Source organism: Camelina sativa, chromosome 11 (genome assembly GCF_000633955.1).
Source record: "Camelina sativa cultivar DH55 chromosome 11, Cs, whole genome shotgun sequence".
Classification (NCBI taxonomy): Eukaryota; Viridiplantae; Streptophyta; class Magnoliopsida; order Brassicales; family Brassicaceae; genus Camelina; species Camelina sativa.
In genome coordinates this window covers 2,614,868-2,637,738 of record NC_025695.1, presented here as the reverse complement: position 1 = coordinate 2,637,738, position 22,871 = coordinate 2,614,868, and the positions used below count along the sequence as shown (strand labels likewise).

Here is a 22,871-nt window from a genome sequence, read left to right as displayed (position 1 = left end):
AAGAAAGCTCTAGGTTTTCCGAATTTAAAGAAACGTGGATCTTTTCAGAATCCATCTGTTATGGCTGTTGTTAGGGGAGGTTCTTATGATAGTACTTCACTTGTGAAAAGTGTTCCCAAACTAGTCACTCCGGAGCAGATCAAAAGCTTCATTGCAAATTTGAATCTACTTGATCAAATAGGCAATTTTGAGTTGAACCATGTATATGCTAATAGCCAAAGGTTGAACAGTGAAGCTATAGTTTCTTTTGTGAAAGCTCTCTGCAAAGTCTCCATGTCAGAACTTCAGTCACCAACAGATCCTCGTGTCTTCAGCCTCACGAAACTAGTGGAAACAGCGTAAACTTCCAATTCTATAACGTTATTGTACTAATCCCATTGCTCTGCTTTGTCACTTTCTGATTTACTTTCTTGTGNCTCCGAGTTCTCCTCGCTGCTGTTAGATCTCCATGTGTATTGATCCGTGGTGATTGCTTGTTACACGTTGTCAAGACTTGTTACAACATTTACCTCGGTGGCTTGAGCGGCACGACACAGATCTGTGCTAAATCGGTGTTAGCTCAGATGATGCTCGTGATCTTCACAAGATCCGAGGAAGACTCGCTTGATGTCTCTGTCAAAACCGTTTACGTCAACGAGCTATTAACCTTCACGGACAAGAGTGTTAATGAAGGAAGCTTTGTTTATTTCTGTCAAGGGTTTGTGAATGAAGTCATGGCTGCAGGACAAGGAAGTCCTCTTCCTCCACCTGATGTGATTGAGATTCTGTTGGCAAATCCGGAGACCGAAACTGTTATGACTCCGGATTCGCCGTCGTTTCGAGGCTACGTAGCAAACGGAGAAGGTGACTCAGAGACCGGTGACATGAGTAAGATGAGACAGGACGCTTTTCTTCTGTTCAAGAACTTGTGTAAATTGTCTATGAGGTTTTCGTCTAAGGAGAACAATGATGATCAGATCATGGTGAGGGGTAAGACTTTGTCATTAGAGTTGCTTAAAGTCATTATTGACAATGGTGGTTCTGTTTGGCGCTCTAATGACAGCTTCATCAATGCCGTTAAGCAATACTTATGCTTATCACTACTGAAGAACAGTGCGGTGTCAATCATGTCGATATTTCAACTGCAGTGTTCTATCTTCATGAGCTTGTTATCAAAGCTTAGATCAGTCTTGAAAGCTGAAATAGGCATTTTCTTTCCGATGATTGTTCTTCGAGTGCTTGAGAATGTTCTTCAGCCTAGTTACTTGCAGAAGATGACTGTTCTCAACTTGTTAGATAAAATGTCACAAGATCCGCAGTTGATTGTTGATATCTTTGTGAACTACGACTGCGATGTGGATTCTGCCAACATACTTGAAAGGTATTATTAGATTAGTCTAAGAAACTGTCACATAAATATTTGTTGCATAGCTCGTTAAGAGTAAATGTAATGTATTAAAGCTCTTATAATTCCATCAGATACTTGCAGGATTGTCAACGGTCTTCTCAAAACTGCTCTAGGACCACCGACTGGATCATCAACAACGTTGTCCCCAGCGCAAGATAGTACTTTCAGGAATGATTCTGTCAAGTGTTTGGTTAACATAGCAAAGGCAATGGGGAATTGGATGGACCAGCAGTTGAAAGTGAATGAGACTGTTTGGCCTAAAGGCTCACAAGTTTATGCTTCTATGGACAGTAATGCAGGTCAAATTGGTGAATTAGAAGGAACTATATCTGACTGTGACTCACAGCCAGATACTACTAATCCAGAAGCTTATGATGCTTCTATGCTTCAGCAACGAAGGGCTTACAAAATTGAACTGCAGGTCTTTAAATCTTTGATGATAGATCAGTTTTATGTCTTGATTGGTTCTGTTCACTGACGAATGATTTTGGTGATTTGCAGAAAGGTATCTCTTTGTTCAATAGGAAACCATCGAAAGGTATCGAATTTCTGATAAGCAGCAAGAAAATAGGCAGTTCACCTGAGGAAGTAGCTTCCTTTCTGATGAAGACAGCAGGGTTAAATGGAACTGTGATTGGTGATTACCTTGGTGAAAGAGATGAACTTCCTCTCAAAGTAATGCATGCATATGTGGACTCGTGTAATTTCGAAAAGAAGGATTTTGTTGAAGCAATAAGGTTCTTTCTACGCGGCTTTAGGCTACCGGGAGAAGCTCAAAAGATTGACCGAATCATGGAGAAGTTTGCAGAACACTACTGGAAATGCAACCCTGGTTCTTTTACTAGTGCAGACACTGCTTACGTTCTTGCTTACTCTGTGATTATGCTAAACACAGATGCACATAACAACATGGTTAAGGATAAGGTATGTTTTCTTTTCCTTGGAACTAACGTATGAGACCATAACAAGTGTAACGTCTGCTCATTCCTCTGTTTCTGAGACTGCAGTAGATACATAGAAATGGTATGAACTGTTCTGATGCCTTGTAAAAATTCAATGGTTATGTAGATGACGAAAGCCGATTTCATCCGCAACAATCGGGGAATAGATGATGGGAAAGACTTACCTGAAGAGTACTTAGGCTCTCTATATGATCGAGTTGTGAAAGAAGAAATCAAGATGAACTCTGATACTTTAGCCCCACAAAACAAACAAGTGAATGGCTTGAATAAACTGTTAGGCTTAGACGGCATCCTCAATCTGGTTTCTTGGATGCAACCAGATGAGAAACCTCATGGTGCCAATGGACGTCTTATAAGGGATATTCAGGAACAGTTCCAAGCTAAGCCAGAGAAATCAGAGTAAGCATTGTTGTTATACCAGCTTTATGTGTCATAGTGTTATATGTTTCTCACTCTGTAAGTAATATTATGAAATCTTGAGTAAAATATTAATCTGTTTGTGATGTTGTTGGTCTGCAGGTCAGTGTATCATACTGTTACAGATATTTCGATCTTGAGATTCATACTAGAGGTCTCTTGGGGACCAATGCTTGCTGCATTTAGTGTCACTCTTGACAAGAGTGATGATAGACTAGCAACTTCTCTTTGCTTACAAGGCTTCAGATATGCGGTTCACGTCACTGCAGTTATGGGAATGCAAACTCAGAGAGATGCTTTTGTAACTTCCATGGCCAAGTTCACTAATCTCCATTGTGCTGCAGATATGAAGCAGAAAAATGTTGATGCTGTAAAAGTAAGTCCCTTGTTCTATATCTCAGCCTGTCTAAATATGTTGTATATCACCAACTTATGAAAATAAACAATCTGTCATTGTATTGCAGGCGATAATAACAATAGCCATAGAAGATGGTAACCATCTACATGGTTCTTGGGATCATATATTAACTTGCCTTTCTCGTATAGAACATCTGCAACTCCTAGGAGAAGTATCACCATCAGAGGCACGTTACGTCCCAACCAAAAAAGCTGAGGTAGACGAGAAGAAAGCTCTAGGTTTTCCGAATTTAAAGAAACGTGGATCTTTTCAGAATCCATCTGTTATGGCTGTTGTTAGGGGAGGTTCTTATGATAGTACTTCACTTGTGAAAAGTGTTCCCAAACTAGTCACTCCGGAGCAGATCAAAAGCTTCATTGCAAATTTGAATCTACTTGATCAAATAGGCAATTTTGAGTTGAACCATGTATATGCTAATAGCCAAAGGTTGAACAGTGAAGCTATAGTTTCTTTTGTGAAAGCTCTCTGCAAAGTCTCCATGTCAGAACTTCAGTCACCAACAGATCCTCGTGTCTTCAGCCTCACGAAACTAGTGGAAACAGCGTAAACTTCCAATTCTATAACGTTATTGTACTAATCCCATTGCTCTGCTTTGTCACTTTCTGATTTACTTTCTTGTGGCAGGCATTATAACATGAACCGTATCCGACTAGTTTGGTCCAGGATATGGAATGTTCTCTCTGATTTCTTCGTATCAGTCGGCTTGTCAGAGAATCTCTCTGTTGCTATATTTGTAATGGACTCGCTTCGTCAGCTTTCCATGAAGTTCTTGGAACGTGAAGAGCTAGCAAACTACCATTTCCAGCATGAGTTTCTTCGCCCATTCGTCATTGTTATGCAGAAAAGTAGTTCCGCAGAGATTAGAGAGCTTATAGTCCGATGTGTGTCTCAAATGGTTCTTAGTCGAGTTAGTAATGTCAAGTCTGGTTGGAAAAATGTCTTCACGGTAAGTAACACACACCCACGCACATTTCTCAACCTAACATACATCTTTGAAAAATGTTATCTAATGATCATTTTTGGGTTAGGTATTTACTACTGCAGCGCTTGATGAGAGGAAGAACATTGTACTTTTGGCTTTTGAGACAATCGAGAAAATCGTGCGGGATCATTTTCATTGCATAACGGAGACAGAGATAACGGTATACGCAGACTGCATTAGATGTCTCATCACCTTCACAAACAGTAAGTTTGAAGGTGATATTGGCTTCAACACCATAGAGTTTCTTCGTTTCTGCGCTTCAAAACTTGNGGAGAACAATGATGATCAGATCATGGTGAGGGGTAAGACTTTGTCTTTAGAGTTGCTTAAAGTCATTATTGACAATGGTGGTTCTGTTTGGCGCTCTAATGACAGCTTCATCAATGCCGTTAAGCAATACTTATGCTTATCACTACTGAAGAACAGTGCGGTGTCAATCATGTCGATATTTCAACTGCAGTGTTCTATCTTCATGAGCTTGTTATCAAAGCTTAGATCAGTCTTGAAAGCTGAAATAGGCATTTTCTTTCCGATGATTGTTCTTCGAGTGCTTGAGAATGTTCTTCAGCCTAGTTACTTGCAGAAGATGACTGTTCTCAACTTGTTAGATAAAATGTCACAAGATCCGCAGTTGATTGTTGATATCTTTGTGAACTACGACTGCGATGTGGATTCTGCCAACATACTTGAAAGGTATTATTAGATTAGTCTAAGAAACTGTCACATAAATATTTGTTGCATAGCTCGTTAAGAGTAAATGTAATGTATTAAAGCTCTTATAATTCCATCAGATACTTGCAGGATTGTCAACGGTCTTCTCAAAACTGCTCTAGGACCACCGACTGGATCATCAACAACGTTGTCCCCAGCGCAAGATAGTACTTTCAGGAATGATTCTGTCAAGTGTTTGGTTAACATAGCAAAGGCAATGGGGAATTGGATGGACCAGCAGTTGAAAGTGAATGAGACTGTTTGGCCTAAAGGCTCACAAGTTTATGCTTCTATGGACAGTAATGCAGGTCAAATTGGTGAATTAGAAGGAACTATATCTGACTGTGACTCACAGCCAGATACTACTAATCCAGAAGCTTATGATGCTTCTATGCTTCAGCAACGAAGGGCTTACAAAATTGAACTGCAGGTCTTTAAATCTTTGATGATAGATCAGTTTTATGTCTTGATTGGTTCTGTTCACTGACGAATGATTTTGGTGATTTGCAGAAAGGTATCTCTTTGTTCAATAGGAAACCATCGAAAGGTATCGAATTTCTGATAAGCAGCAAGAAAATAGGCAGTTCACCTGAGGAAGTAGCTTCCTTTCTGATGAAGACAGCAGGGTTAAATGGAACTGTGATTGGTGATTACCTTGGTGAAAGAGATGAACTTCCTCTCAAAGTAATGCATGCATATGTGGACTCGTGTAATTTCGAAAAGAAGGATTTTGTTGAAGCAATAAGGTTCTTTCTACGCGGCTTTAGGCTACCGGGAGAAGCTCAAAAGATTGACCGAATCATGGAGAAGTTTGCAGAACACTACTGGAAATGCAACCCTGGTTCTTTTACTAGTGCAGACACTGCTTACGTTCTTGCTTACTCTGTGATTATGCTAAACACAGATGCACATAACAACATGGTTAAGGATAAGGTATGTTTTCTTTTCCTTGGAACTAACGTATGAGACCATAACAAGTGTAACGTCTGCTCATTCCTCTGTTTCTGAGACTGCAGTAGATACATAGAAATGGTATGAACTGTTCTGATGCCTTGTAAAAATTCAATGGTTATGTAGATGACGAAAGCCGATTTCATCCGCAACAATCGGGGAATAGATGATGGGAAAGACTTACCTGAAGAGTACTTAGGCTCTCTATATGATCGAGTTGTGAAAGAAGAAATCAAGATGAACTCTGATACTTTAGCCCCACAAAACAAACAAGTGAATGGCTTGAATAAACTGTTAGGCTTAGACGGCATCCTCAATCTGGTTTCTTGGATGCAACCAGATGAGAAACCTCATGGTGCCAATGGACGTCTTATAAGGGATATTCAGGAACAGTTCCAAGCTAAGCCAGAGAAATCAGAGTAAGCATTGTTGTTATACCAGCTTTATGTGTCATAGTGTTATATGTTTCTCACTCTGTAAGTAATATTATGAAATCTTGAGTAAAATATTAATCTGTTTGTGATGTTGTTGGTCTGCAGGTCAGTGTATCATACTGTTACAGATATTTCGATCTTGAGATTCATACTAGAGGTCTCTTGGGGACCAATGCTTGCTGCATTTAGTGTCACTCTTGACAAGAGTGATGATAGACTAGCAACTTCTCTTTGCTTACAAGGCTTCAGATATGCGGTTCACGTCACTGCAGTTATGGGAATGCAAACTCAGAGAGATGCTTTTGTAACTTCCATGGCCAAGTTCACTAATCTCCATTGTGCTGCAGATATGAAGCAGAAAAATGTTGATGCTGTAAAAGTAAGTCCCTTGTTCTATATCTCAGCCTGTCTAAATATGTTGTATATCACCAACTTATGAAAATAAACAATCTGTCATTGTATTGCAGGCGATAATAACAATAGCCATAGAAGATGGTAACCATCTACATGGTTCTTGGGATCATATATTAACTTGCCTTTCTCGTATAGAACATCTGCAACTCCTAGGAGAAGTATCACCATCAGAGGCACGTTACGTCCCAACCAAAAAAGCTGAGGTAGACGAGAAGAAAGCTCTAGGTTTTCCGAATTTAAAGAAACGTGGATCTTTTCAGAATCCATCTGTTATGGCTGTTGTTAGGGGAGGTTCTTATGATAGTACTTCACTTGTGAAAAGTGTTCCCAAACTAGTCACTCCGGAGCAGATCAAAAGCTTCATTGCAAATTTGAATCTACTTGATCAAATAGGCAATTTTGAGTTGAACCATGTATATGCTAATAGCCAAAGGTTGAACAGTGAAGCTATAGTTTCTTTTGTGAAAGCTCTCTGCAAAGTCTCCATGTCAGAACTTCAGTCACCAACAGATCCTCGTGTCTTCAGCCTCACGAAACTAGTGGAAACAGCGTAAACTTCCAATTCTATAACGTTATTGTACTAATCCCATTGCTCTGCTTTGTCACTTTCTGATTTACTTTCTTGTGGCAGGCATTATAACATGAACCGTATCCGACTAGTTTGGTCCAGGATATGGAATGTTCTCTCTGATTTCTTCGTATCAGTCGGCTTGTCAGAGAATCTCTCTGTTGCTATATTTGTAATGGACTCGCTTCGTCAGCTTTCCATGAAGTTCTTGGAACGTGAAGAGCTAGCAAACTACCATTTCCAGCATGAGTTTCTTCGCCCATTCGTCATTGTTATGCAGAAAAGTAGTTCCGCAGAGATTAGAGAGCTTATAGTCCGATGTGTGTCTCAAATGGTTCTTAGTCGAGTTAGTAATGTCAAGTCTGGTTGGAAAAATGTCTTCACGGTAAGTAACACACACCCACGCACATTTCTCAACCTAACATACATCTTTGAAAAATGTTATCTAATGATCATTTTTGGGTTAGGTATTTACTACTGCAGCGCTTGATGAGAGGAAGAACATTGTACTTTTGGCTTTTGAGACAATCGAGAAAATCGTGCGGGATCATTTTCATTGCATAACGGAGACAGAGATAACGGTATACGCAGACTGCATTAGATGTCTCATCACCTTCACAAACAGTAAGTTTGAAGGTGATATTGGCTTCAACACCATAGAGTTTCTTCGTTTCTGCGCTTCAAAACTTGCAGAAGGAGGACTTGTCTTGAATGAGAAACTCAAAAACAATACTATCTCTGCGTTAAAGGAAGATTCGTCCGATACACAGATTTCTACCGACTTGGATGAACAAGTATCCTATTGGGTTCCTTTGCTTACAGGTTACAACCAAATCTGGCTTCTTTGCTTAACTCACTAAGTTGTATATCCTTTGTTTTAATAAATGACTTGAGTATGTTTACCTGTTCAGGTTTATCTAAGCAAGCCTCGGATCCGAGACCAGCAATACGAAAGCGTTCCATAGAAGTACTCTTCAACATTCTGACGGATCATGGTCATCTTTTTACAAGACCCTTTTGGACTGGAATCTTCAGCTCTATCATTCTCCCGGTTTTTAACAACAACATACGTAGTAAAACCGATATGCTCTTTGAAGAAAGCGTTGAGTCGCCATCATCAGCAGCTTCTCAAGACACCGAAGAAACCACGTGGGACTCTGAGACATCAACATTAGCATTGCAGCTTCTTGTCGATCTACTCGTTTTCTTCTTCAGCTCTGTAAGGTCTCAGCTTCCAAGTGTTTTGTCAATCCTCATAGGGTTCATAAAGAGTCCTTTTCAAGGCTCTACAGGCTCTGGGATCTCTGTCTTGCTTCGTTTGGCTGATGGATTGTCTCGTAGCGCCTATGAAAATGAATGGACAGAGATTTTCTTGGCTCTCAAGGAAGCAGCCTCTCTTACTTTCGCGGGTTTTATGAAAGTCTTAAGAACAATGGATGATATAGAAGATGTTGAAACAGTCTCTGGTCAAAGCGTAAACAAAGATGATCTCGATGATGACAGTCTTCACATCATGTCGTACGTTGTATCCAGGACAAAGAAACACATCGATGTCCTGTCTCAAATCGTCGAGGTCCCCTCTCTCTCTCTCTCTCTCTGTTTCTCTCTTTTTAAAGTCACTTACTCTGTTTTTGACTTCTCTGTTTCTTTTGCAGGTTGTGAGTGATTTATACAGAAAAAGACAATTCTCATTGTCCGCATCACACGTGGATATCCTCGCAGACATTTTCTCGTGCATCGCGTCTCACGCGCAGGAACTTAACTCAGACATAGTCCTTCGCAGGAAGTTCAAGAGAGCATGCACAGTTCAAAACCTAACAGAGCCTCAACTACTTAACTTTGAGAACGAGTCTAACAAATCCTACATGACGTTCCTTCAAGACATGGTCGCTTGCAATCCGAACGTATCCAAAGAACTCGATCTCGAGTATCGTCTAGTCACTGAATGCGCAAAAGTCGTGAAGATCTACCTTAAATGCACAGATCAACAACATCAACAAAAAAGACACGTCCTATGGATTCTTCCGATGGAATCAGATCGTGTAGAAGAAGCGACAGCGAGAACTGCGCTGCTTGTTTCGTCACTCGAAGCTTTATGTTCGTTAGAAGCAGAGTCTTTGAAAAGACACGTGTCCAGCTTCTTCCCTTTGTTGGTGGATCTTGTGAGGACTGAGCACTGCTCTCCACAAGTTCCGTATGTCTTAAGCAATGTTTTGAAATCGTGCATTGGTCCTATTTTGGCTTAGTCGCTTGCTTGCGGATTAAGTTAAAAACAACATCCACTAATCTGTGTATCGTCCACATCTTTTTTGGGGTTTGGCTGTCTACCCGAATAAATTTTGGCCATATTTGTTTTCTTTAAATGAATTTTTACGTTGGGTACAATAAAAACATAGTGCAATAAAATCTAAAATAATGCAATTCAATTCATCTAACATAGTGGAAGCTGCAAAAACATTCAATACTTTATTCAACAATGTTAAAGCGAGATTTATCACACACAAAAAAAGTAACAATGTTGACGGGGGATTAGTTTTGTTAGTCTTATTCATTAAGACGTACAGTTTTATTTTAGGGTGAGAAAACGACTATTTTTGGTTGATAACAAAACTATAATAAAGAATAAAACAAGGGAAATCCAGTTTATGAACTAATGCAATTAGCTGTTGACAGTCCTACTCTAAAATTATATAACAAATAAGCGCTATACTTAGTGGTTTTGTTCTCGGTTACAAAAACAAACTTCATTGAGACAGCTAAAACAACAACAAAATTTACTTAAAATAGATTGTTAGATACACTTACATATACTCTCTCGAAAACCTCACAAAATCATATTCCCTTAAAAACAAACACGAAAAGAAAAAGAACAAGAATTTTTTTCTTTTGTAAGAAATCAATTGTTCAAATAAGAAAAAATGGCTGCAAGGGGAATAAACGAGAGAGTGGTGATACTGATGATAGTGGTTTCTATGTTGATGAACGCAACATGGTGCTTAAGCGGTGGGGAGATCTCTACTTTGAAAACACATGAGGGATACGCATTGGATGCAGATCATTGCATCAAACACTGTGTGATCAATAAATGCATGCCTAAGCTTCATGATCAGGTTTTTTGCACGAGGATGTGCCACTATTATTGTACTCAACCTCGCGAATATTTCATCGCTGCCTTTCTAAACCACAATACTGCTGCTTCTCGTAGTCCTCACAGCGAAAAATCGACTTGATCTTTTATTATTCCAAGATTATATGATCATATATATATATGTATTTGACATATTTTATATATTTATCCAAGCGTATTATAATAAGATGATACATATGATGAATTTTGGCATTCTACTGCTTCACAAATGTTTCTGGAAAGACATGACGTCCAAAATTGTCCAACTTTTGTTTTTCAGTTTCTTTTCTTTTTGTTCGTAAATGCTAATTTTATCAAAACGTAAAAGGGAGCAATTTACAAAAACATCTAAAGATTTATGCAGCAGATAATTTTAAACAAAAGATAATTCAAACATCGTCGTGTGGAGTGGTGAATGGTGATGGAGTCAGGTTGGCTGTGCTCAGCTATACTCGAGCTATGGTGCACATTCTAGCACTGTCTACATACCTAATCTAAGATATCCCTTTCAATACTTTTGAGGGAAAATGTAGAACAATGAAATTGAATCCAAGTATTTGATGAGCATTTTGCTTTCTAACAATGAGTCGTTGAAATCGAAGTAGTACATTGGCAAGCATGTGCATAAAATTAATATCAGCTTCCTTTGTTTGTAAACACAAAACAGACCCCCTCTGTAAAGTTTAGCAATTTGGATAATTTAATATATAAAAGCAAAGGCATGCTCTTGAGTGGCTCGAGATATATAAAAGGTTAAATTAAATCAAGAAAGGGAAGAAAGCAAAATGCGGCAAATGCCCATCATGTGAAATCCCACCACTCTTTTCACCATCATAGCCAATGGTGAAGCCCCATTTTTTTTTCCTCTACTCATTGCACACACAAATTGTTTTATAAACCTTTACTCGTCCGATCACTTCAACATCACTCAAGAAAAATATTCGAAGATTATATAGAAGAGTTCTTCTATATCAGCATGGTTAACTAGGAAAGACCAAAATAATTTCCAATTCAGATAAATACTATTACTCCAGGTCTGCATAATGTTGCAACTTTTTGTAACAAATTTCCACTTTTATGACGCTATTTAAAAAGAACACTACTAGAATTAATTTCAGATATACCAAAAAGATAAGGTAAAATTGAAGAACCTCCTTATTACAGCGACAATAGTTTTTCATTAGCAAAGGGCCAACAAACTGACTGAACTGTGTAAAGCAGAACAATCAAATGGATATGTTCTCAATCTCTATCCCTTTTACCTGCCGAAGTTTCTAATAAACCAAATTTTCTTCAACCTCAATGATCATTCTGGTGCAATATGTAAAATTACAAATGTGACGATCCACCACGTGGATGTTAAAATGACACTTAAAATATGTACCCAAAACGTGTAACTTATATATAAACTTTACCCCCAACCACTACAATAATCCATATTTTTAATACTATTAGTACTTTTATGACTATTAGTTCAATGAAGAAGAAAACTATAGTACCCAAACATTCAAAAAAATTATATGTTTTGTCTTGGTCCACTTTCCATTAACTTCTATAATTGCATTCAAGAATGTATAATTATTAACTCTTTTTTAAAATGATCAATCATAAAATCAATTGTCATAAGATATATAGCTTCCGAATTAAGGAAAAATCTATATTACCTAGCTAGCACAAAGCTTTTTTGGTTGAAAAACATTCTATTTGGAGTATGTTATCATTGTCTCAAATTAGTTTTAGGTGAGAAAATAACTACTATATATGTATATATGGATCATATATAGAATCGACACCTCTTTGTTATTTATTCAAATGATTGGTACTTGTCGTGTCAAAACATATCTTAGACTAATGGTAAGAGCAATCGTATCTTAATCCAAATTTTGTAAAACTACAAAAATGTAATAGATGAATTTGAAATAAACAGAGACAATCCTTATGTTATTACCGACAAAAACACAAACAGAAAGTTATAAGGTCGGTTATTGTTCTTGAAATCAAGCAGCCTAACTTGACTTTGGAATAACACAATTTACCCATTCGCTTCCTATTCTCTTTTGCTTTGAAAGAAGAGAACAAAACAAAGACATATCTACAAAGACTACAATCATCACATCATATCACCAAACCATCCCTTCACCGTCACAAAAGGCCTCTCATTTAATTTCTCTATTCTCCGTAATCTCCTTACCCAGATTCCTTCTTTTGTCTCCCACAGAATCCATCGATCCCTTCTTCAGTCGTCAACATCTTAACTTTTTTAGATTTTTTTGCTTTACTCGAGGAAAAGCCACTACACCAACCCTCTTATCTGATGATGTGTTATATCTTGAGACAAATAAACTATATACACAAATATATTTGTATTTATAATTATGTACTACTATATTAGTATAATTTAGAAGAGGGCTGTGTTAAAGTAGTGTTTCGATGCTCTTGCTTTACTTCTTTCTCACCTTTGTTTCATTCTATTACTCCACATGAAGATCTAGATCTGGGTCCAGACAAATTTCACCGACCCCCTTTCACATCTCTCCTCTCTCTCACTATTCATTCAGTAGGGTTTTGTTCTCTCTTGTCGTCTTCTTGTTTTGTCTGTAGCATTAATGTAAGTCAAATCAAACTCAGTCTCTGAAACAATCTCAGTGATAAACCACTTCATCACTAAGTTTTCTGGCAGACTTTTGTCTTTGTCCCTCTCTACAACAGAAAAAATCCAAAGACCCCTCAAACAAAGTTTCTTGTTTTCGTTAGCAATGTCTGGTTATATGCACCCTCTTCTAGGGCAAGAACTGCATCTACAGAGACCTGAAGATTCCAGAACCCCACCTGATCAAAATAACATGGAACTTAACAGATCTGAAGCAGACGATACAAAGGCCGAGACCACTCCCACCGGTGGAGCAACCAGCTCAGCCACCGCCTCTGGTTCTTCCTCCGGACGCCGTCCACGTGGTCGTCCTGCTGGTTCCAAAAACAAACCTAAACCCCCGACGATTATAACCAGAGATAGTCCTAACGTCCTTAGATCTCACGTTCTTGAAGTCACCTCCGGTTCGGACATATCCGAGGCTGTCTCTACCTATGCAACTCGTCGTGGCTGCGGCGTTTGTATTATAAGCGGAACCGGTGCGGTCACTAACGTCACGATACGCCAACCGGCAGCTCCGGCGGGTGGAGGTGTGATTACTCTGCATGGTAGGTTTGAGATATTGTCTTTGACCGGGACTGCGCTTCCGCCACCTGCGCCGCCGGGAGCAGGAGGTTTGACGGTGTATCTAGCCGGAGGCCAAGGACAAGTGGTAGGAGGGAATGTGGCTGGTTCGTTGATTGCTTCGGGTCCGGTAGTGTTGATGGCTGCCTCGTTTGCAAACGCAGTCTATGATAGGTTACCAATTGAAGAGGAAGAAACTCCGCCGGCGAGAACAACCGGAGTGCAGCCGGCGGCATCTCAGTCTTCGGAGGTTACGGGTGGTGGGGCCCAAGTGTGTGATACAAACCTCGGAGGTAGAAACGAAGGAGGAGTCGCTTTCTATAATCTTGGAATGAATATGAACAATTTTCAATTCTCCGGGGGAGATATTTTCGGTATGAGCGGCGGTGGAGGCAGCGGGGGAGGCGGAGGTGGCGGTGTTGCTAGACCCGCGTTTTAGCGTTTGGGCGTTTTGGTGACACTTTTTTGTGCGTTTGAAATTGTCCTCAAACTAGCTATAGCGGTTGCGATCTGCGAATATTAGGGTTCTTCTTTTTTTTTACAAAAAAATTTGGTGTGTGAAAAACGAAAACGAAGGCTTAAATTTCCTTTTTTTTTTTTTGTGTTTTGTTTATTATGAATAGAATCGGTTAGTGTTATAAAAGGAAGATATTATTTTGTGAGATTTGCTTGGACTATTGTGTAATAAAGGTAATCCATATTCTGGTAAAATATTAGGTGAAGAATGTGGAGTAAATGAAATTAAAATTCGTTAACTGATGTTTCACAATCCATATATTAAAAGCTTTAACTGACTCTTGCGATTATTGTCATAACATGTAAGTGTGATTTGATGAGTCTCATACTATGTATACAACCAATTGACCAAGGTATATATTATGATGTAGTAATAATTCTATATTTATTGGTCATCAGTTCATCATATATAATAAAAGTCTATTAAAACAACTGAACTTCCACTGTCTGGAAAAGAAGGAGAAAGAATATTTTGGGAGAAGAACAAAAACCCTAATTTCTATGATGTCAACTTCAAAACACATTGAAACTTGAGAAAAACAAATGTAAAGAAGAAGAAAAAAAAGCCTGCATGCAAAAGAATATGCCTCTCTTTAAGTCCAAGGTATGGTGTAGTCTGGTGGTCTATCAGTCTATGGTGTACTTCAAACCAAATAGGTACTAGCTTATGTGAAAGGTTTTGTGTTCATAACTTCATTATTGTCCATTGGTCGTTGATCTATGCCAGTTGCAAGGATTCTTTTTCTTAGTTAGAATTTTTTTTTTTGTTTTTATTAAAGAAAATAGAATTGAAGCTAAAAATGATTATTATGTGGACTTGCATTTGTGTGGTAACGCAATTTCACTAGTACAAAATACTAGTTAGATTAGAGATAAAATTTAACTAGAGATAATGGCACTATTATGTGTTTTGATCTATTTAATGGCGGTTAAGAAATAAAATTTGGATATTCATTGAGCAAAGAATAACATTATTATTAGTCAACTGTTAAAAATAGAAATTGTTACATTTAAATGAACAACGGTGGTTCAGTCGATCATCGGAATCGGAAAAATGTAAAATGAAAACAAAGAAAGTTTTAAGTTACACGTAAGAATGAATGGAAGAAAAATGATTAGAGAAATTGTAATTAGGGTCAGAGTCGGATCGCATTACGTGGATCCGACCCGGAATGCAATCCGTTTTTAATACTGTAAATGACTATTATACCCCTACCACTCTCACCTGTTTGACACAGTTTTGAGCAAAAGAAACAAAAAAAATTGCTGTGAGGAGAGGAGGGGATCATCATCATCATCATCTCAGGTTCTGGATTTGGCTGCTACAGATTTGAATCCGCCTTGAGTGAGACACGAAATCATGGTAACAATCTCTATAAACACCCTCCGAATCTTCTGGATTTTGAATTTCGCATCTCCCATTCGCTCTTATTTTCGTTAATTAGTTTGATCCGATTTCCGCATGGATCTGCTCTTCTTCCCTCCCACATTCTCTGAATCATCGCGCACGAATAGATCGGTTGTTTCGGAAGGCGATATGACATGCTTGATAATGTTAGCTTCTGGGGTTTGATTTTGATCCTCCTAATTTAGCTCAATGTCTTCAAACCTTAAGATAATGTTAGCTTCTGGTATGTGATGCCATAAACGGTGATGCTAGTTGGTTGATCCACATGGGTTGGCTTTCTCATAGAATAATTTATCTTGCTGATTTACAAGGATACGCATGGTCTTTTTACCTGAACTATATATATTGTTTTAGAAGGATCTTTTTGTATGCTCTGTCTCCTCATCTTACAAGGATCCGCGTGGTCTTTTTGTGTGTGGTTTCATTCAGATACATTTTGTGCTTCTTGTTAGCCGGCAAGGAAAGGTAAGGCTCACCAAATGGTATTCTCCTTATGCACAGAAGGAAAGATCTAAGGTATGTATGGGATACCAAAATTTATCGAGCTTAATACCATGTTGTTATGCTCTAGCATAGGTTTGATCTTACATTCTATTGGATAGGTTATACGAGAACTCAGTGGAGTGATTCTGAATCGAGGTCCCAAGCTCTGCAATTTTGTTGAATGGAGAGGCTACAAAGTTGTTTACAAAAGATATGCAAGTCTCTACTTCTGCATGTGCATTGATCAGGAGGATAACGAGTTAGAAGTCCTTGAGATCATTCATCACTATGTTGAGATTCTCGATCGCTATTTTGGAAGTGTGAGTATAATACCAGCACCTGGAACCTCTACTTCTACTTTTCATTATCTTTTACCTTAGCCAGAACATTTAGATTTTGATCAGGACTTCTTTTATATTATGACCTTCAGGTGTGTGAACTCGATTTGATTTTTAACTTCCACAAGGTAATAACATTCTACAAACACTCCAGGACTCTGCCATTCGTCAATTGATTCTCTAGTCTCTGCATCTTTATTTCTTGATGACACTTTCCGGATTTCTTGTTAAATTTCATAGGCATATTACATATTGGATGAGCTCTTGATTGCTGGGGAGCTTCAAGAGTCGAGCAAGAAAACAGTAGCCAGGATTATATCCGCCCAGGTACTAAGTTCTCTGCTTAAGTCATTGACATGACAAGATTAGTCTATGTTTTGTCTTAACAACTGACAATCTTCCTCTGTTTTTGATGTTGAAGGATCAACTTGTGGAGGTTGCAAAAGAGGAGGCCAGTTCGATAAGTAATATAATCGCTCAGGCTACTAAGTAGTTTCTTTCATCATCTATGCACTCCTTGCAGTTAAATCATGTTTCCTGTGTACTGCTACAGTAAATGTTTTTGAGAATTATTTTTTCAAACTTTTTCCTCTTTCATTTTAAAGCATCCCTATCTTCTATCTGTATGTTTTGATTTGGGTCATCAAACAAGTTAAATTAGATCGTTTGTAACATTTGTCGACATCTTTTCAAATTCCATTCTTTTATTGTGAAGCGACATTACTACTAATCTCAGACCAATCTTATTTGCACATAATCTCTAGTCTAACAAGAGTTATGGAACAGCAGTAGATAAATAGCCTTGCTCGACGAATGATGCAATGCAGTCATCAAACATCTCTTCAAGGGACTTGAACTTGAACCCGAGACTCTGTATCTTCGAGGTGTTAAAGTTGTAATGCAGCCTATTTAGTTTCTCAAACCTGAAATTTTCAGAGAGAATATCATCGTCTGTGATTTTCAAAATTTTAATTAAGGCTTCATAAAGAACTTAGTTAAAAAGTCAGAATCAGACCTCTTGGGGATAGGGAGTGATGGGTAACGAGTGGATAAGAAAGAAACTAGTTCCTCTAGGCTGATAACATTAGAGCTGCAAATGTATCTGCCTTGAGCTGCTTCGTGTTCGAAAACAAGTATGTGCGTTTGTGCAACGTCATCGATATGAACATACCCCATTTGTCCATGCCATTGGAACTTCTCTGTTTCTCCTGTTGTGTTGAATGACAGGTTATATAAGCTACTGTAACAGATGGATACTGGATCCAAAATAAAGAGTCCTGTGATAAAGAGAGTACCTTTCAGTAATCCAAGGACATCGGAAGCTGTAGAACATAGATCAGGAGGCAGACTGGGTCCGACGAGGAAGGATGGTAGAACAGTAACGAGGTCAATACCATTTTCTTCACTAAATTTCCATGCAGCTTGCTCGGCCAATGTCTTTGATAAGGCATACCAGACCTTTGTTCCCATGTTGCATCAAAATGTGAAATGCATTTACTCAAACTGTTAGCTAATATGATTTTTGTGGTGAGCAAGATCTATTTCAATTTATTATTATACCTGGAAACGCTTGCAGAGCTCCACAGAAGTCCAAACTGATTCGTCAAGAGGGATTTTGGGATCAAAATCATCTCTGATTCTGACAGTTGAAGAGGATGAGGTGAGAACCACACGCTTCAGGGACTGATTCTTCCTGCATGATCTCAGTACATTCAGGGTTCTCTCTATAGCTGGTCTTAAGATCTCATCCTATCAGATCATAAGAAAGAAAAAGTTACACAAAGCATACTATGATCAGGAAGAAAAAAGTTGTAATGGGATGCATGCCTCTGGATTAGAGGTAGGTTTGATCACAGGGGAAGCAGTATGGAAAACTCCTTGGCATCCCATTATGGCGTTATCAAAACTTCCATCTTCCATTAAATCAGCCTTTACCAACCGTAGTCTCTCCTTTGCCCCTTCCAACTTCCAAAGGTGCGCAAGTTTCTTCTCATTTCCTGTCAAAACAGGCAACTAACTGAGTAATGACAGGCACCAAAACGGAGCAAGACAAGGAAACAAGGAGGATAGAAAAACCTGGATCTCTGACTGTTCCAATAACTTCATATCCGTCAAGGAGAAGCCTTTTCACAAGCCAAGAAGCTAAGAAGCCTGAAGCCCCGGTAACACAGACTTTTCCTTTTGCTTGATCCATTTTCCGGTATCAACAGAGTCACACCCGAATGATTATATAGCATGTGTATTCATGCGTGTCCAGAGGGTACTAGCTTATACCATGCTGGAGGTAAGTATAGATTAGGTTGATCATTCAACCCATGTGGGGTTGCTTCTTTTTTACCTAAATGGTTTTAAGATGGTTGTTTAACCAATACCATGGCCTGACTGCTGTTTTCTCTAAGGATTTTCTTGGAGAAAAATCTCTATATAATTAGACATCAACATGCCCTCACGGGTAACACAGAGAGAGATAGACGCCAGAAATAAGGCAATTCTTGTTCTTCAAAATACAAATTAGTGGACAAGGAAACCCTTACAATTGTTGACACTGTCAGTCTTCAAGTAGTAAAAACTTTCTCAATGTGATATAAGCCCGAAAGAAATTTACAAAATAGACAAGTATTGAGTAAGGTACAGTAACAAATCTGTAAAAAATAAGATGCAAATGGTAGGATCACCTGAGCACAGTATCTTTGGTCTCAGACGGTTTCTGATTTTTTCTCAGAACCACGTTCCATGTTTCATCCCCTTTGGATTTCTCAACACCTTAGGTGGGATATGGGAGCTTTCACCACTTCAATCAACAGATGGAGAAGAAAAACATCCATGCTGCACCAGCCAACTATTTCTCCCCAAATATCTTAATACAAAGACCAAAATTGGCCCTGAACCTCACCGAAGGAGCAGATTGACATCACCCTAGTCAGCTCAAGAAGAGTTACAAAGCAAGCCCGTTTATGGATACAGAGAATTGACGAGGAAAATTCTGGTTGCTAGAGCCCTGCCAGGTCAAGCAAGAGAGAAAGTTAAGAAAAATTTAGTATCATCTCAAGTGCAACATCTACACAACAAAAGAAGAAATGCACAGAAACTTGTTCTTTCGGTTAATAGCTTTGGTATTAACTATAGATACAGTTGACAGTCGTAAGAATAAAGAGAATGTAGCAAACTGGACGTGGCTACTCACTAAAAGAAAATGTTGCAAGTAAAATTTCTTTTACTAATATAACTTCAACTACATCCAATATGGGAAACCTGGCAGCCCAAGTTATAGTAACACCGACTCTCACTCTTGCCATATGGAAGACTCGGTTAGACAGTTAGGCTCATTCTAAAATATATTAAACGGTTATCTAGGGAAAACAGTTAAACTGAGGGAAGACAGATGCATGTATACCTTCTCGTTAGAGTGATACATTCTCTATCTAGGACCCCAACAGGGTGTATTCTGCGAGCATCAATGCTGCCTGAAACGACTGCAACGTGAGAAATTTCATGCTTGTTCATGATAGTTTGGGCAGCGAGAAGATCCATATCAGGTGTAACAGTCCACGGCACTTTACATTTTCCTCCACTCATCGAACATATGTCGTTAACGTATATGTCCTGTGTCAATAAAATGCTTAAATTATTTGATCAGGTTACCACAAGAAATAGTTATTTCAGAGTTTCCAGGCCAGAACAGACTATTCAAATTCCATACCTTGGGTCTTTTGTTTCCTTCTTTTCTTACTTTGCTGAATTCCTGAATGTCTGAAAGCGTCAGTAGACCAAGAAAGATGTTGTCAGGATCAACAATTAAAGCACACGATTGTTTCTCCATCAGCATACGAGTTAACGCCTCTTCCAAAGAAGTGCTCATCATAACTGTGGCAAATCTTGTTCGCATGGCTTCTGAAACAAAGATACTTTCTGGCAGCTCCTCAGCTTGGATGAGTGAATCATCAACACAAAGAGAACTTTCAACTTCACAAAGGTTATTCGTTGATGATCCCTCATCAGATGACGTCAGAGACTGTACAGCTTCTTGGCTATTTCTTTTCCTAGTTTCTTTTGTTTCTCTAGTTTCTTGTCTCTTTGATTGTCCAGATGTAATCCATGAAGACATGCCTACAGCTCCCAGTAGAGGTAACACAATTCGATAATCCTGTGTAAGTTCAAATAGCAGTAGTACCGCCGTAAGAGGAACTTGACAAACCCCCGCAAGTGTAGCAGCCATTCCAACCTGTAAAACAAAGAGAAGAACAGGGTTATTTGCAATGAAGCTGCAAAAACATTAGCATCAATTTCTCAGTTAACCCGAAAGAATGATATTTTTCATTTCTCAATCAAGAGACTCTAAAATGAAGACAATTTTTGAAACATCAACCACATAAGAACAGTACCAGACCATAAGCTTGTGGCGATGCAACTTCCAGAATAGAGAGATTGAATTCGGGGTTCTGAGCCAAAGCAAGTCCAATAAACTTTCCATAGGCCATTCCTGCTGCCCCGCCAATAAAGAGAGAAGGAGCATAGTATCCACCAACCAGTCCAGAAGCCCGACACCATGCGGTTGCAGCTATCTTGACCGCTACCAGCTGAAGCAAAAGATCAGCAGAAAGGCCCTTCACGAATGGACGTTTCTCCAACAAAATATCCACATTCTGAAAACCCCAATATAAGACTTCAGGATATACCAAAGCTATGATACCAACAGTTAAGCCACCCATTACAGGAAACACAGCCTTTGGTATCCCAGCATCCTTCTGAAGACTGTCAACAGTAGATGTCATAGATGACGTACATCGAGATAATGCCAAGGAGACAAGACCACACAGAGCACCCAATAAAAGATAAAGTGGAAGTTCTGCAAATCAGTGAGCAGATCTCATAAGTTTGGTTTCCGGTTCTGTCTTGCACAAAAGGAGAAGGTAGAAAACATACCTCCAGGAGAGCGGAAGTCATAGTCAGGAACCTTAAACGCAGGTTCAGAACCCAAACCGATTTCGGACACCACAGAAGCAGTAACAGCACTAAGAATAACCATTGAAGTTGTATTTGGAAGTGATGCTGATGAATCACTTGATGAAGAAGGCCACAAAACGGATTCAACTGCAAAGAAACATCCAGCAACAGCAGCATTGAACCCTGTAACAAAAACATAATCGACTTTACTTAAACATTAAAACAATAAAAAAACCACTCAAATGTATTCTGATAGAAGACGAAACAAACCAGAGGAAATGCCAGAAGCTGAGCCAGCAGCAAGAAGTGAGAGACCAGTCTGAGGACTTTTATTGAAGAGAGAATTAACTCCTTTTGCGATTGACGCTCCAATTTCAACACTAGGACCTTCCGGCCCCAGAGAATTCCCAGTCCCAAGCGTCACACATGCAGCAACAGTCTTAAGTAAAGGACGCAACACCGCCTTCACTCGATCTAGACTAGAATCAGAATCTCCGGCAGATTCCCGAAGCTGATTGAGCACGCTAACAATCAAACCGCCGATAGTCGGAACAAGTATGACGCGCAACCAATTGGTACCGATCGGTGCCTCTCTAAGCCACGAAGCACCACGATCAGGGATCCCATCCCATGAGAAGTCTCGAAGCAAGTGAACGCAATTATTAAAGAGAACCACACTGATTCCGGTGAGAACACCAACCAAACACGCCGACGCTATCGCTAGCTCCTGAGATGGCTCTTGATCGAATCCAACTTCATCATCCTGATCAACCTGCTGCTTCGCCGCCGGAAAACGCCGGAAAATTCTGCCGACGGTGACGACGGGAGACGGAAACGGTGAGGAGACGACACTGAACGGAAAAGGATCGTTGGATTTTCGAATCGTCGGAGAGAATCTCCGGGAAGAGACGGGAGATCGGAGAGCAGCACAGAGTGAAAGCGTGGCTGCCATGAACGGCTTCGCTTCCGAGAAGTGACGCGTGTTTATCCATTAACGGATAATTCAATTCTTAACATTACTACTGGCACTGGGGGAATCTGACGTGGCTCAGCTAATTAATTCCGGTTCGAAAGCGTGGGCTTGGGCCTAGAGGTAAACCAGATGATTTGGGCTTGTAAATATTTTTTACTTACCAAATGAACCTCACCCCTTTAGCTAATTTAGGTTCAAACTTCAATGGAAGGAAGCAGTGGCTGCTGTGCCTCGTCGTCTTCTCAAATCCAATCCAGCTGATAAAATAAATAAATACTACATTTCTCTCTGTCTTGTCTTCATAAAAAAAAAAAAAAAAAAAAAGATTATCTGTATTTGTCGAGTTTTCTGTGCGTTTGCCACCACAACAACATTGTCTTCTCGGGTAAAAAAAACTTCTGCTTTCTTCTTCGTTTTACTTCATCTCTCTCTCTTTCTCTGATAGGTCTCCCTTCGATTCTCTTTATCTTCTTCTTGTCTACTCGATTTCCATATCTTTCTGCTGAATCCTGTTTGTATTTTTTTTTTTTTTTTAGGGCTTTAGTCATATTTAATGGCTTCCAATTCAGAGAAAAATCCTCCTCCTTCAGGTAAAGTTTTGATTTTTTTTTTTTTTTTTTTTTT

At 39.1% G+C, this 22,871-nt stretch overlaps 8 protein-coding genes and 1 pseudogene across 11 annotated transcripts in view; 6 read left to right on the top strand and 3 right to left on the bottom strand.

Moving 5' to 3' along the window:
• Positions 1 to 350, top strand: part of LOC104721241 (brefeldin A-inhibited guanine nucleotide-exchange protein 4-like) — a 5,066-nt gene extending 4,716 nt beyond the window's left edge. The window contains exon 7 of the mRNA XM_010439177.1: positions 14 to 350. Within this exon, the coding sequence (XP_010437479.1) occupies positions 14 to 342 (329 nt within the window). The 3' untranslated portion in view covers positions 343 to 350. The remainder of the gene's footprint in view (positions 1 to 13) is intronic.
• LOC109127214 (brefeldin A-inhibited guanine nucleotide-exchange protein 4-like) lies at positions 1,233 to 2,752 on the top strand. The gene is made up of 4 exons (XM_019231737.1): positions 1,233 to 1,360; positions 1,459 to 1,808; positions 1,889 to 2,311; positions 2,456 to 2,752. The coding sequence occupies exons 1-4, from the start codon at positions 1,333 to 1,335 to the stop codon at positions 2,750 to 2,752; spliced, it is 1,098 nt and encodes a 365-aa protein (XP_019087282.1). The 5' UTR covers positions 1,233 to 1,332.
• LOC104721242 (brefeldin A-inhibited guanine nucleotide-exchange protein 4-like) lies at positions 2,872 to 9,590 on the top strand. The gene is made up of 13 exons (XM_019231610.1): positions 2,872 to 3,142; positions 3,231 to 3,727; positions 3,809 to 4,130; positions 4,213 to 4,859; positions 4,968 to 5,307; positions 5,388 to 5,810; positions 5,955 to 6,247; positions 6,368 to 6,641; positions 6,730 to 7,226; positions 7,308 to 7,629; positions 7,712 to 8,066; positions 8,156 to 8,817; positions 8,900 to 9,590. Exons 1-13 carry the CDS (start codon positions 2,936 to 2,938, stop codon positions 9,488 to 9,490), a joined length of 5,430 nt encoding a protein of 1,809 aa, XP_019087155.1. The 5' UTR covers positions 2,872 to 2,935; the 3' UTR covers positions 9,491 to 9,590.
• Positions 12,292 to 14,259, top strand: LOC104721240 (AT-hook motif nuclear-localized protein 25-like). Its single transcript, XM_010439176.2, has one exon. It carries the CDS (start codon positions 13,128 to 13,130, stop codon positions 14,022 to 14,024), a length of 897 nt encoding a protein of 298 aa, XP_010437478.1. The 5' UTR covers positions 12,292 to 13,127; the 3' UTR covers positions 14,025 to 14,259.
• On the top strand, positions 15,328 to 17,004 carry LOC104721237 (AP-1 complex subunit sigma-2). 3 transcript variants are annotated; one of them, XM_010439173.2, is made up of 7 exons: positions 15,328 to 15,464; positions 15,617 to 15,655; positions 15,939 to 16,025; positions 16,112 to 16,312; positions 16,423 to 16,458; positions 16,571 to 16,657; positions 16,752 to 17,004. In XM_010439173.2, exons 1-7 carry the CDS (start codon positions 15,462 to 15,464, stop codon positions 16,821 to 16,823), a joined length of 525 nt encoding a protein of 174 aa, XP_010437475.1. In that variant the 5' UTR covers positions 15,328 to 15,461; the 3' UTR covers positions 16,824 to 17,004. The 3 variants fall into 3 exon arrangements, with proteins under 3 accessions (XP_010437475.1, XP_010437476.1, XP_010437477.1); XM_010439174.2 differs by having other exon boundaries at positions 15,617 to 15,668; XM_010439175.2 differs by lacking the exon at positions 15,617 to 15,655.
• Positions 17,084 to 18,696, bottom strand: LOC104721236 (tetraketide alpha-pyrone reductase 1). The gene is made up of 6 exons (XM_010439172.2): positions 18,407 to 18,696; positions 18,158 to 18,327; positions 17,891 to 18,079; positions 17,626 to 17,788; positions 17,346 to 17,538; positions 17,084 to 17,253 (listed from the first exon to the last, which is right to left on the bottom strand). Exons 1-6 carry the CDS (start codon positions 18,522 to 18,524, stop codon positions 17,106 to 17,108), a joined length of 981 nt encoding a protein of 326 aa, XP_010437474.1. The 5' UTR covers positions 18,525 to 18,696; the 3' UTR covers positions 17,084 to 17,105.
• Positions 18,812 to 19,270, bottom strand: LOC109127628 (annotated as a pseudogene).
• LOC104721235 (chloride channel protein CLC-e) lies at positions 18,812 to 22,282 on the bottom strand. Its single transcript, XM_010439171.2, has 6 exons — positions 21,545 to 22,282; positions 21,254 to 21,457; positions 20,713 to 21,176; positions 20,031 to 20,552; positions 19,725 to 19,933; positions 18,812 to 19,328 (listed from the first exon to the last, which is right to left on the bottom strand). The coding sequence occupies exons 1-6, from the start codon at positions 22,224 to 22,226 to the stop codon at positions 19,283 to 19,285; spliced, it is 2,127 nt and encodes a 708-aa protein (XP_010437473.1). The 5' UTR covers positions 22,227 to 22,282; the 3' UTR covers positions 18,812 to 19,282.
• Positions 22,530 to 22,871, top strand: part of LOC104721234 (ankyrin repeat domain-containing protein 2A-like) — a 3,169-nt gene continuing 2,827 nt past the window's right edge. Inside the window, exons 1-2 of one of the 2 annotated variants that reach the window (XM_010439169.2) lie at positions 22,530 to 22,632; positions 22,784 to 22,837. In XM_010439169.2, coding sequence (XP_010437471.1) covers positions 22,801 to 22,837 — 37 coding nt within the window. In that variant the 5' untranslated portion in view covers positions 22,530 to 22,632; positions 22,784 to 22,800. Of the gene's footprint in view, positions 22,693 to 22,783; positions 22,838 to 22,871 lie in introns of both variants that reach the window. The other variant, XM_010439170.2, reaches the window with a different exon arrangement.

What these genes read in the sequence shown, in the direction of transcription:
- LOC109127214 (XM_019231737.1), top strand. Translation starts at nt 1,333, where the DNA reads ATGTGGATTCTGCCAACATACTTGAAAG. An exon ending in TCTGCCAACATACTTGAAAG is followed by an intron (nt 1,361 to 1,458) that starts GTATTATTAGAT and finishes TAATTCCATCAG; the next exon opens with ATACTTGCAGGATTGTCAAC. An exon ending in CTTACAAAATTGAACTGCAG is followed by an intron (nt 1,809 to 1,888) that starts GTCTTTAAATCT and finishes GGTGATTTGCAG; the next exon opens with AAAGGTATCTCTTTGTTCAA.
- LOC104721235 (XM_010439171.2), bottom strand. Translation starts at nt 22,226, where the DNA reads ATGGCAGCCACGCTTTCACTCTGTGCTGCTCTCCGATCTCCCGTCTCT. An exon ending in AGCTTCTGGCATTTCCTCTG is followed by an intron (nt 21,458 to 21,544) that starts GTTTGTTTCGTC and finishes TTTTTGTTACAG; the next exon opens with GGTTCAATGCTGCTGTTGCT. An exon ending in TGTATCACTCTAACGAGAAG is followed by an intron (nt 19,329 to 19,724) that starts GTATACATGCAT and finishes TTGACCTGGCAG; the next exon opens with GGCTCTAGCAACCAGAATTT.
- LOC104721237 (XM_010439173.2), top strand. An exon ending in CACAGAAGGAAAGATCTAAG is followed by an intron (nt 16,026 to 16,111) that starts GTATGTATGGGA and finishes TCTATTGGATAG; the next exon opens with GTTATACGAGAACTCAGTGG. An exon ending in TGATTTTTAACTTCCACAAG is followed by an intron (nt 16,459 to 16,570) that starts GTAATAACATTC and finishes TAAATTTCATAG; the next exon opens with GCATATTACATATTGGATGA.
- LOC104721240 (XM_010439176.2), top strand. Translation starts at nt 13,128, where the DNA reads ATGTCTGGTTATATGCACCCTCTTCTAGGGCAAGAACTGCATCTACAG.
- LOC104721236 (XM_010439172.2), bottom strand. Translation starts at nt 18,524, where the DNA reads ATGGATCAAGCAAAAGGAAAAGTCTGTGTTACCGGGGCTTCAGGCTTC. An exon ending in TGGAACAGTCAGAGATCCAG is followed by an intron (nt 18,328 to 18,406) that starts GTTTTTCTATCC and finishes CTGTTTTGACAG; the next exon opens with GAAATGAGAAGAAACTTGCG. An exon ending in AACCTACCTCTAATCCAGAG is followed by an intron (nt 18,080 to 18,157) that starts GCATGCATCCCA and finishes ATGATCTGATAG; the next exon opens with GATGAGATCTTAAGACCAGC.